The following is a 13,698-nucleotide window of genomic DNA, read 5'->3' on the forward strand; positions in this document are numbered from 1 at the left end:
GACAGTCACAATATTAGACACAACCTAGTTTAACTCAATATCACAAGTCACAAGTGATTTGGTGGGAGTGTCGCTGTTGTTAAAAGCAACTTATTTATTTTCTTCATCTTTTTCCACAGTTCTAATTGTGTTAAAAGGAAATGAAATGAGGAGATACATTTTTGTTGCATTTTTTGTAGCTGATTTTTTTTTCAACACTGTTGAAGAGAGGGAACTTATTTTTTGTTGCTCGTATACACGGGTGCTGAGAGTCACAGTTGATTGACAAACTCAAAGGGGACATGAGGCACTGTATGGTGCATTTGAAATGTCAATATCCTGTTAAAGAAGACAAGTGTTCCCAAGATAACTTTATTCCCTTTGAGTGAAAGTGGCCAATGAGGTGAACATTGTGCTATTTCATATTTTGTTTCGGATGAAGCTTTATGTGTGTGCTAATTACGTTTGCATTTTTTTGTGTAGTTCTGACAGTATTGCTGGGTTTGTTGACATGTTATGGCATGTAAAACAACATTAAATGTCTGTGAGAAACAAGAAACGGAGGTGAGCCCTGATTTCAAAACCCAATACATGTTATGTATTGTTTGTATGTAGAGCTACAAGATGACTGCACACAATGGTCAATGTGAATCTGAGATGCAGCTGATCCGGTGTGAATTTGTTTAGCAAAGTTTAACAACAGTTTGCTATTTCTTGATGCAACCCTGTGAATTTATTTTATTGTCCTTTGATTTACACTGAATTGTACCTCCATTGGTCTTTGTTAGAAGCATGGCTATAGACTGACTACATATGCAAGTACATTGAATGATTGATCATTTATTGAGAATTTGTGTGACAGCAATTAAGTTGCTTTGACTTAAATCTCAAATATCCTATGATCCAAATTGTCCTCAATGCAGTAAATACTGTATATGTGATTTTGATTGAATTCAGAAATCAGCAATTCATTTGTACTTCACACATGGCCACCAAACCATGCCTTTGAAGTCTAAAACTCCAGGTGCACACAATGTGTGTGTGTGGATAATCCAGGGTCTGTGCAAATGTAACCCATTTACTTGTATCGTTGCGTGGTAAGAAGTGGATTTGGGGGATCACACATGCAAATCCCTCATGATGTGTGATCTGAGGTGCTTGGTTCACATGTATGGGCACCCAAAGTGTGTATCCAGTGTGATGACTTGGGTTTGTCAAGAGGATAACCATGCCTTAATCTCCTCAAAGACCTTGGATGCCTTTAGACAGTCCATTCACAAAGTTAGGGAAGAAAAGTTTGAGCTCTTTTCTTTGCTGGGACCTACAGGCAGTATGTGCATCAAACATGCCTGCGTCCTCACCTGACTTTTGGCTATTGGAACACTTTATCGCAGGCTTCAGCATGCCATGCCATGCAGAGGGCTTCTTAATTGTTTCCCCCACCGAGCTTTCAGAGCCTTTCCGTATCATAGAAATGTTTCATGTCCATGTGGTGCGTGGCGAGTTTTGGACACAGGCCTTCAGTCGAAAAAGTATAAGAATAAGAAGAAACCTTGGTGCTCCCTTGAACCTAAGTATCATAATCAGGTGACATAAACAATGCAATCTAAGGTCATCAGTAACACTTCCAATACCTTAACAGTAGGGTCAATTCGAATGTGCCCAGCACATAAAGCAATGTGAGCGTTTATTCTCATCTGCCTTGCATGTATCAATGTCATGCAATAACATCACATAAATGATGTAATGTTTTGATGACTTCTCTGTGAAGTAATTTCATGCAACATTTTCTAGTGATGATGCAATCATGTATATGTCAGTGGCAAATGAACCATCTGTGGCAGCTTAACAAGTCCAATTTATGCTGTATTGAAGACTCAACCGAAAAGAAAAATATATAAGGTTCATCAGGAAAAATGGCGTCCAATTGTATTTTGGTTAAACTGGCTTTATTAGATCATTCTTATAAGAGCTTACAGAAACTTTCTATCGAAGACACTATGGGGGCAGCCATATTTGCTCCTCCTTGGCTCCTGGAGGCCGAACTGTGACATAGAGTCGTTGCTAAGACTGGATGCTATTTAGTGTAGCAGGCAGCACCAGCTTGCACAGGATTCCAGTCTATGAACACTATAAATGGGCAATGCAAAGTGTATGGGTGCCCAAATAATAAGAGGGAAAACAAGACAAGCACTACTTTTGTGTGCCTAAACCTATTAATTCAGAACATAAATTTATCGCAGAAAGGTGGCTGCATATCATCGCTATAGGACACTCAGTGAACATTTTCCGAAAGTAAACTGACCCGGGTAGGATAGAGACATTTGCCAGGCAGTATCTAAAAGGGATAGGACGAGAACTGTTTTTTAATTTTGTTTAACCATTTTGGGCCAGAAGTGCAAGGAATACATGAGAATATACAGTATATACATACAGTCAGATGATGTGAGAAGACTAGTCAGTGTTTCAAAATAACCTGCATTTTAACAAATAATGTATGATTTGGACAGCCTTGGAACGCTTTTATTTTGAAGCCCCTCCCTGAAACATGGTAGTGGTCTACTTAGTTATCTTTAGCTCCCAGAGAGCAGCTCTGCGGTAACCAACTGTGTGTGTGTGTGTTTCCCCCCCCCTTCAATTGACGTTCATTTTTTTGGCTAAATTTTGACTTGACTTGCAGTGTCATACCGAAATCAACGCATTGAGCTCCCCTGCTCTAAAGGCTCCACATTAATAAGAATTTCAGCATTGCTGTTTGCAGGAAAGAATGTACATTAAGCCCCTAATGAATACATCATGAATATCAAACCTGAGAAGGGGTGATGAGAAAAGATGCCACTTTCTATTCTAAGGGCTTGAGTGGGGAAAAAAACAGGTCGAAGAAAATTTGCTTTTTTTTGCACATTTCATACCTGATCATTCCTTTGTTATTGAGTTAAACAAATAATAAAAACAAATTGCAATAAAAATTCACAAGTTACTGCTAATTTTTCTCACCTGACAATTCTTGTCAAGTTAAACTGTAAAAGTTAACTTGTAATTCAATAAAAAGTTAAACTGTAATTCATACCTGCATTGTGAGCATTAAGCATAGACACTATACTGAAATCTATGATTAAGATACATTTATCTTTTCTGAAAAATGGCCAAGAAATCTGAATTTTTGCCAAGGTTTGTAAACTCATGAACAAAACTGTAAATAGTTGCATGAAGTACAGTGGGCCCCTGTGTTACGAACTTAATCCGTTCAGCGGCTTTGCTCGTAACTCGAATTGCTCGCATGACGGGCAATCCAAACCTATGTTAATTAGTGAATGCGTGCAACGCGTGCAAAAACCTTAGGTAAAAACATCACGACTTTATACACATATTAAAATTTAGTAACATAATCTCCTGTACAGTTAAATTAAATAACATAAATATACAAAGGAAAAACGACATTTACCTTTGGGGCGACGTGACTTGAGCTGGTGGTGGGTGGAGGCGGAGGGGAGCAGAGACGAACCCGCAGAATTTATTTATTTATTTTCTTGAACGAGAACTTTTCTCAAACGAGAACATATCACCGGTGATTTCCTTCTCTTTAATCCATAATAGAAGAAGACTCTCCATTTTGTTGTTGACCGACGTCCGTCCCATGGCAAGGAAAGTCTTGCCCTTAGAAGATTGCCGAGCGATTACGGCCATACTCACTAGCAAGGTTAACTATGCGTGCGCCTCCTTTGTATTTTTTTATTATCTCCTGCTTCGTTTCTATTGTAATCATCCTCTTACTTCTTCCTTTACCGCCACTTGCAATTTTAGAAGCCATGTCTAACAGATAAAGTTTGCAAAGTCTTCACAACACACCGACCAGCTGTGCCATGAAGCTAGATGAAGGCGTTCGGCCAATAGCATATCGGCTTTTCTGTGATTGACGTGACGCTGGCCAATATCATATCGGCTTTTCTGTGATTGACGTGACACCGACCAATAGCATATCGGCATCTCCGTGACTGTAACCTTAATCGACCAATAGCATATCGGCATCTCCGTGACTGAGACCGTGACTGTGACCTTATAAGACATTATCAGCATTTCCGTGACATGCGAGAATAGTTATTTTTGTTGATGCAGCAACGCAAAAAAAATAGTGCGGACACACTGACCGGCATATTAGATTGTTCGTAAGACGAAAGGTCCGTGCGTAAGAGGGGGACAAAAAACGCCGCGGTCCACGTTCGTAAGATGAAAAATTCGTAAAACAGGGAGTTCGTAAACCGGGGGCCCACTGTATTAGAAAACAAAATCTAAAACACATTTAATATTTCAAATACTTTTATTTTTTGTGTCATCTGATGGTGCTGTTGAGGTTGTGTCTGAAGTCTAATGAGTGGAGTGAAGTTGCCAAGGCTGCATACAGATGAGAACTGCTGAAACGGAGGCAGTACACTGGGCTGCTGACCAGGTCCGAGCTTAACTGGAAATACTGCACAATAAAAAACAAAACAGATGTCACAGCAAATCAACTTTTACAATTTGACGCAAATGTTAAGAATCACTAATTTCTGAGAGTGGGGACAAGACAATGCCTCCAAAAGAAAGTCTAATTTATATTAGGAAAAAAAAATCAAAATGAACTATCATGCATGTACAGTACATTATAGAAACCTTGCTCACAAATGATTATAAGAGGCTGGAGAAAATTAATGAGGAAACATTTTCGACGGGAACATGAATTGGAATGAATTTGGAATGAGAAACATGAAAGCAGTCGTCACAAGATTAATTGGAATAATATCAAATTGGAACGGTGTGAATCGGATGTACTGGGAATGAGTTGAAACGCCCTAAAAAACGGGCGGAATAAAAAAGAGGAATGGCTGTAGGAATAACTTTTGCATTACCGTTTGCAATAGTGCATTACCGTTTTGAAGTAATTTGGCCAACACTGATTATAAGTAAAATATTAGGTAGGTATATGTATTTCTATGTTGAATCACTGTTTTAGTACCAGTTACATTTGTTGGCTCGCCTACTGACATGCCTACCGGGCATGCCTACAAGAGATCAGATTGGCTCCTGATGCGACATCAACCAGTAGATTACAACTCCTGCCCTAATTGGTCGATGTCACGCCAGAAACCAATCATGTGTCTTGTAGGCGTGGCCAGGAGCTGAATGACTGATTGCCGTGCCAGTCTTGTCCAAGCTGTTGACTGTTAACTACAGCACCTCCAGTTGTGAATCTCACAAGCGAGTGAGAAGACGTGGCTGGAGGAGTACGGCGAGGATGAAAGACAGCGTTGGGAGGATGTTACAAAAGCTTTTGTAATAAATTGGAATTTCGAGTGTAAACTCAGCTTCCCTGTTTTCATGTTTGGTCAGCTTGGTCAACGTCGTAGGAGTGCTCATGACATGTGTGATTACAATCAACTCGTCTGTTTGGAAGGAAACCTTCACACCTCATCTTTCTGCAATATAGTTTTTTTTTTTTTTTATATAAAAAAACAAACGCCAAACAGGGAGGGTACGAAAGAAGAAAGACGTGTTGAATTGTGTTTCAAGGGAACTGTAAAACCAAAAACACACCTGTATGCATTCAGTTCGTCTTTTGTCCCAGAGTCGAACAACACCATAGTAGGAGGAGCCGCTGGCTATCATGTGATTTCCATCAGTTTGCATACAGTATAAGGCACTGTCATGAGGTTCCTCCCACTCCATTACATTCTTCCTGTTGGTAAAAGAAAAAAATTGGACGGAAATAATGTCTATCAATAGGTACTGATCCTCTGTTACATTCACTGTTACACACCACCACCAGGGACAGTCATCCATGCATGAAAGTACACGTGCACACAAATACACAAACACACTCTAACACACATGCACGCACACACATACACATTAAATAAATCACAGTGGAAAGCAAGATAAGATGTGACACCTGGAATTGTGAATTCAAACCTCAATCAATAAAAAGACTATGCCATTGTATAATTCATTGTAATGCTTTTAAACAATAACAGTTTCAAGCAATGAATAGTCAGTCATAGCAACAAATTTATAAAAATTACTGCGCCAGATCACCGAACTCAATCGCTACTCTCCAACCCTGTTTTGGACCTTCTGAGAATGTTCAAGAAAACACAAGTAATACAGGTAAGGTACATTTTTTAAATAACAAATTCCTGTCCATATGACCAATTCCAGCATTAGTTCAAATGTAAGGACAGTTACATAATAATCAAACATATCTATTTACACTATGGAAATAGATGAAATACTAATGATATATATATATATATATATATATATATATATATATATATATACACATATATATATATATATATATATACACATATATATATATATATATATATATACACATATATATATATATATATATATATACACATATATATATATATATATATATATATATATATATATATATATATATATATATATATATATATAAAATTTGTCTTTTATAATACATACATATATACATATATATATATATATATATATATATATATATATATATACATACACATATATATATATATATATATATATATATACATATATATATATATATATATATATATATATATATATATATATATATATATATATATATATATATAAAATTTGTCTTTTATAATACATACATCTTTAATGTTCGACCAGATTTCAAGATAACCTGAATCCCCAAGCTAACCCTAGGATGCTGCTTAAGGTGGACATTATTAATTATTGATATCTATAAATGGACCTGTATGAAAGTTTCACCCCATCCCTGTCCTTTTGTAAATCCCCAATGATCTGCCAATCAGATCATATTAATTTAACTTGACTGAACCCCATTTCCCCAAAATATAGCAAAGAAAACACGGCTGTCCTATGTGAATGCCACTATTCCCACTTGACTGTGCCTTCAGTGCTTTCTAACAGTAGTGGGTCACTCACTGTATTATCATATTAAGCTTTTAAAACACAACTTCAAAAAGCAAATTGCCTTATCTAAACAAAAATGGGAATTGTCACTGCACATACAAAATAAAATGGAATGAAGTTGGTTAGTTTGTGTGGTGTATTTGATGTATTTTGAGCTGTATTACTACCCGTAGTTTTGTCACGCAATGCATGATGGATGTGTTGTACCTACATTGATACGACTACGTGCTATCGTATTAAAGAGTTAACACTATGTCATAGCGCAGAGTGTCATTATCATATTAAGTAATAAGGAAGACTGAAAATTACAACAGTTGGCAGCTCTAAAATGTTTGCTTTTTGTTGGAACTTTCAACAAGGTATTGGAAGGTGTCTACAGAAATTTAGGAGGAGTATTCAATTAATACAACATTTGTGAGGTCAGCTGTCAATGGTGGTGAACCTGAGAGAGGGCTTTGTGGCAAAACAACAAATTTGTATGAGTCAGTCTTTCTAATTCCATTTATTTTATTTGGAAAATACCTTTGGCTTACAAAGAATTGGGATCACAGACGCACGAAATGCATTAAGTTTGTTAATGGGGATTCCACTAGAAATTTAATCAAGTCAAGTCAAAGTTTATTTATAAAGCATATTTAAAAACAACCTAAAATGATTGACCAAAGTGTTACTACAGTTATCAGCTACCACAGTTACTAAAATATAAATCATAAAGCAAAAATATAGCAATAAAAAAACCAGCAGTAAAAAATCAATATGAAAACAGCGTTAGACTATAATAAGGTAAAAGCAGACAGAGCCAAGATTACCCGCCTAGCATGGAGTGAACGCCAGAGGAAAAAGATTTTAAGGTTTCAAAGAAGGATTTAAAATGATCACTAGATTGTGTACCTCTAACTTGGATTGGTAGGCTGTTCCACAGCTTTGGGGCGGACACGGAAAAAACCCCGGTCCCCACGTGTAACAAGCCAGGACCGAGTAACTTCCAGGAGCAACTGGTTAGAGGACCCAAGTGCTCTAGCACTATGCGCGGCTGCACAAGTTCTGATAGGGCCAACACCTTTAATCACTTAAAAACAATTAATAAAACTTTAAATTGGATCCTAAAATGATTGGGCAGTGTGCAAGGACAGGACTCATATAATCACACATTTTTTTCCTAGTCAGCAAACGGGCAGCTGCGTTTTGGACCATTTGGTGGAGCTCTGACTGGTTTAGATCAACAAATAAAGAATTACAATAGTCTGGGCAATCTGTAACAAGGGTATGGATACGTTTTTCAAAGCTATTTGTGGGGCGATACGCCCTTACTTTTATTAAGAGTCTCAATTGAAAAAAAGCTCGATTTGACTACTGTTTGTCAAATTTAAAATCACTGTCTCAAATAAAAACAAGGTTCCTTGTAAAAGAATGACAGTCGACTTAAGAGTCCCAATGACACTGTCATAGCCATCCAGGAGGTTTTGTTGTCCAAATAAGATGATTGCTTTTATTTAAGGAGAGGAAGTTTCCTTCCATCCAAGACCAGATGTCATTAAGGCAGTCTGATAAAACCTGGACAGAGACTGGGTCATTTATTTTTAACGGCAGATAAATCTGAACATCAGCTGAAAAACAATGGAACGAGACATTGTGCTTTCTAAAGATGGATCCCATAGGTAACCTATATATTGAAAAAGGAGAGGGCCCAAAATGAAACACTGCGGCACCCCATAGCTCAAAGGGGAAGGAATATAAAATAAAGACACCCATTGACTGTGGAATCACGAAAAAACTTATTTTTCAAAAAAACACGACATTTGTACTCACCGTGGACTGAGACGAAGGTCCCAGAGTCGAATAAATGTGTCATAACCACAAGTGAAGAGGTGAAAAGGTGTCTCAAACATCATATCCAACACACCAGCCCCTCGACGAAACTCTGAACCCAGACTGCAGACACACTCTAGCCTGGATACAGAAAAAGGTTGGACAAATTGAGAGTGAATCATTCAGAAATGTGTGGTTGCAAACCGCCTCCAATTTCCAAGCAAAAATTGACTGTAAGTAGAAGGACTGAATGAGGAGTGTCGCCTAGCCAAATGTACCCTTGGCGCAGCCCATTGCTGCAATGTAAAAACATAGACAAAAATGCTGGTAAACAAAGTTGTAGTCAAGGATCAAAGACAGTTCTGGGAACAGTATTTGAAGCTAAATATATTTTTTATTTCCATGATTGGCTGGCAACAAGTTTAGGGTGTCTCTTACTGCCTGAAGAGAGCTGGGTTAGACACCAGCAAGCCAGCGACCCTAGTGAGGATAAGTGGTTATAGAAAATGGATGGATGGATATTTTCTAATTAGTGTAAATTATTCCAATATTTAATTCAAGTAAATAGCATTTACCAATTTTCAGAAAAAATATAGGAGAAAAATGTGAACGCTAATTATGACTACTTGGTTAATAATAATTCAAAGTTATGGGATGAAGTTTAAAAAAAAAAAATCTCTTAGCACCTTAAAAAATGAACCAATGGAAACCAGACAGGGTTCAATCAAATTAATCTAAAAGACAAACTCTCAGATATTTGGAAAATTTAACTGGCTGAGGTACTGATGGTGACAAGTGGTGACAAGTTAGAGATGGGGTAGGGCGAGGCCTCCAAATAAAATTTCTTTTAGTGCCCACATTTTGTCCATTTTGCCCTGGCCACAATATACCATGGGTGGACTGTCAGGGCGAGCAAGGCCTTCTCTGCTGGCCTAACATAATCTGACATCATTATCATAACTATAATAAACTACCGTATTTTTCAAACTATAAGCCACACTGGTATACTGTATAAGCTGCAACAGAAAAATATGAGCAAAAAATGGATTTTTGTCACGGATAAGTCACACTGGACTATAAGCCGCAGGTAATAACATCAGATCTTTATGCAAAAAGAAGGTGTATGAAGTTTATCATTTTTTTAGTTATTTAAGTTTTTTGTAATTGTCTTTGAACAACAATATCCCCTCTTTGACACAACATGCCTGCATGTTTAGTCCCAACATATTTATAGAAAATGGATATCTGTTCGTTAAATAGCAGTTCAAATTCGAAATCAATACATCAATAGCATCTTTTTTGTCTCCCTTTGTTTTGATAGTTTATTTTAGTGAACATAACACATTCTATATAATTCATATACAGTCATATGTATGACTGTGTACTGCATATAAAATGTACACATCACAAATTTACCCAATATTTTATACATTCTCTTATTTATTTAGACATATGTTTTTTTTAATAATATATTGTTTTAACTTGTTTTGAGCACAGCCATTGATTCACATCTTTTCAGTTCTATTTGATAGTTGTTCCATAAATTGACACCTCGAACAGATACACATTTGCTTGTAGATGGCTAGCAAAAAAAAACACACACACACACACGCACGCACACACACACACACACAGATAAGCTGCACTGGACTATAAAACTTAGGGTGGAAGGACTCAAAACATGAGGAAAACGTCGCGGCTTATCGTCTGAAAAATATGGTATAATAAATATAATAAAAATGATGAAAGTCAATTTCATTTTAAATTCATTTTTACTAAATATACATATATATACATATATATATATATATATATATATATATATATATATATACAGTGGGCCCCCGTGTTACAACCTTAATCCGTTCAGCGGCTATGCTCGTAACTCGAATTGCTCTATGACGGGCAATTCAAACCTATGTTAATTAGTGAATGCGTACGACGTGTGCAAAATCCTTAGGTAAAAACATCACGACTTCATACACATATTAAAAATTAGTAACATAATCTACTGTACAGTTAACTTAACGTAAATATACTAAGGAAAAATGACTTTTACCTTTGGGGCGACGTCACTTGAGCTGGTGGTGGGTGGAGGTGGACGAACCCGCAGATTTGTAATTTTTTTTCTTAGCCATGTCTAACAGATAAAAGTTTGCAAAGTCTTCACAACACACCGACCAGCTCGTGCTATCTAGCAAGATGATGGAGTTCGGCCAATAGCATATCGGCATTTATGTGATTGACGTGACGCCGGCCAATAGCATATCGGCATCTCCGTGACTGCCTTAATCGACCAATAGCATATCGGCATTTCCGTGACATGCGACAAAAGTTGTTTTTGTCGATGCAGCAAAGTGAAAAAAAATAGTGCGGACACACTGAACGCCGCGGTCCACGTCGTAAGATGAAAAATATGTAAGAGGGGGTTCGTTAACCGGGTGCCCACTGTTTATATATTTTTCATTTATAAAATTATTCTTCTTATTCTGTTCATTTCATGTCATATTATGTATATTATGGTTACACCTTTAACTTAATATACAGCTGTATAGCCAATGGAGTCATAAGATCGCCATCTAGGGGCCTCACGTTGAACGTCATTAAACATTAAAGTCATATTTTCTTAAAAAGTTAGAAAACATGGTCCCAGGTCTGTAGCACAAGTTACAAATTATCGTTAAATCTAAACAAAACTAAATTTATGTTATTTGGGAATTCTAAGAGGGACATTCGAGCATTAATACAGTTAGATGGGGTTGACATTATGAGAGGTTCATGAAAATAAATTTCTTGGTGTAATTATGGACGATTATCATGGAAATCTCACATAAAATGTGCAAAACAAATTGTCACTGAGCATCTCAGAATTTAAGATTGATGGGTGTCATTCTCTTTGAGTCCTTTTATTTGCAAAATCATAGATAGACAGAAAAACAGATCAATACAGTATACAAATGTTTGTGAATTATCTGAGCAAGAATCTTTTTGTGTTGTCCCAATGAACCAAAAAAGTCGAGTACATTAGCCTATATCTGTTAAATAGTGCAGCTGTTGCAAAATCAGCCGAAGAAATTCTATTTCTATTCTATTCAATTTTTACTAACACTGGCAATGCCTAAAACTATGACTTCCCACAGCATTGTCGTCAAGGTTTTAAAACTGAGGCCCTGTGCTATTTACAATGCCATTGCATCTTTGTTAAAGAATAATCTATTTTTTTCCTGTTCTTTGTCCTGTGTTCTTTAGAAGTATTAACATGGTAGAATTAATACAGCCAATATATTATTAAACAGGTCGAACAAAACAAACAAAATGATTTGGAAAAGGTTTCTGTTTAGAACATACAGGTTATTGTACATAAATGTAAATGGAACACAGTACTGTAATTCCTACTTCCAAATAGGTCACGTATGACACTCAAATTGATAAATAATTTACTTGGCAACATTGAACAGTAAATAGTTGCTCATGAATACGCAGCTCATAGAAAAAAACATTTAATAACAATTAAAAAAATAAAAATAAATAATAATAATAATAATAATATGAATTTGTAATCTTACTTACCGAATGCATAAACAATAGAAAGACTTGATACTTTTTTGTCTGTCCATAGAATCTAGAGAGGTGTGTGCTGTGTTCAACCATATGCAACACAATGTACAAGCAGCCTTGTTATTGTGTTTCTTTGAGCTGTCCCCAAAAAATGATATTTGCCAATTCTTTGGTGCAGCTTAATAGAAAAGGTAAGGGGAGAACAGTAATGCAGTCATGTCTGGAATAGGAGCAGCTGAAAATGAAAGGTTTTATGGTTTTGGAACAGGTTCATCCTTATTCCATTCATTTTAACTGGAAATATTGCTTCATCTTATGAAAATTTTGAATCACAGTTACTTAGGATTACGTTTGTGAATGGAATTTTCATTATTAACTGAAATTATACCAGTCTTAATGCATTTGCATAACTGATCAAATGTAAGTTGTCTGTTTTGTAGTATGTAGAACATTACAGGATTAAAAAAAAAAACGTTCACATCAGATAGACAGGACATTTCCTCTGATTGTATTTTGATCCATATAATTTTTCTGTTCCAATTAATTGGATTCTTGCTTTGCAGATGTGCTCACCTTAAGATCGCACTGAAATGCGGTGAGGATTTTTGTTAAGGAAATAAACAACTGATGCAATTTTTGATGTTGTCAAACAGAGGACCACAATGAAAACGCTTGGTTAATAGAAGTACACTCACATCCAAGCACTACTTGTGCTACAGACCTGGGACCATGTTTTCTAAGTTTTTAAGACACTTGTCAATGCAGAAGCAGCAGTTGTACCTGCACCATTGCAAGTGAAAACCTCCAAAAGTCATGCCATGCTGAATGAACTCAGGTGAGACACACTCAACACAACTCAGTGGGAGTAATTTTGCTAAAGTGATGCATGAACTGCTAGTTTTATATACTGTGACCTGTGTGAATGCCTGTGACAGTCCAACAGTGTAGCACCATGCTCCTGTGATCACAGCTCTGTACAGCTTGCCACAGGTCTCTTGATTATTGAAGAAAAACCTGCAGTCAGCAGTGCATATTATTGCATTATAACCGTCTCTTTGTTGCCATTTAATACCCTCTGTGACCGTGACCGTGTGTGACTTTCACACATTTGATACTTGCACCGTGGCAACCATTTAAAGGAGTCTGGCTAGCCTTGGTGAGCAAGCAGCCCTGTACAGACACTTGCCTCCCCTCCTTTCTCTGAAGCTCAATCCAGAGGGTCTGTCAGGTAATCCCTCAGTTTTACCCTAGGAGGCTACCTTATTGGACTAGGACCCTATCCACAGGGTGCCTTATTGAGTGAGAGCTTTTTCATTGCCTGGGTTTCATAGCAAAAACTTGGGGACTCCTTGATTTGGCTGAGTTGGAAACTATGAGTAGAGTGCCCCTCCACCACCTCCTCATTTT

General features: G+C 36.9%; 1 protein-coding gene across 3 annotated transcripts in view; it reads right to left on the reverse strand.

Annotated features, from left to right (window-relative positions):
- Nucleotides 1-4,278: 4,278 nt before the first annotated feature.
- fbxw4 (F-box and WD repeat domain containing 4) overlaps nt 4,279-13,698 on the reverse strand; it is a 74,593-nt gene continuing 65,173 nt past the window's right edge. For all 3 annotated transcript variants that reach the window (XM_088421642.1, XM_088421641.1, XM_088421643.1), the window contains 3 exons: nt 8,734-8,874; nt 5,551-5,692; nt 4,279-4,447 (listed from right to left, as the gene is read on the reverse strand). In XM_088421642.1, coding sequence (XP_088277768.1) covers nt 4,310-4,447; nt 5,551-5,692; nt 8,734-8,874 — 421 coding nt within the window. In that variant the 3' untranslated portion in view covers nt 4,279-4,309. The remainder of the gene's footprint in view (nt 4,448-5,550; nt 5,693-8,733; nt 8,875-13,698) is intronic.

This window comes from Hippichthys cyanospilos, chromosome 8 (assembly GCF_059441005.1).
Source record: "Hippichthys cyanospilos isolate Australia breed blue-spotted pipefish chromosome 8, RoL_Hcya_1.0, whole genome shotgun sequence".
Lineage (NCBI taxonomy): Eukaryota > Metazoa > Chordata > Actinopteri > Syngnathiformes > Syngnathidae > Hippichthys > Hippichthys cyanospilos.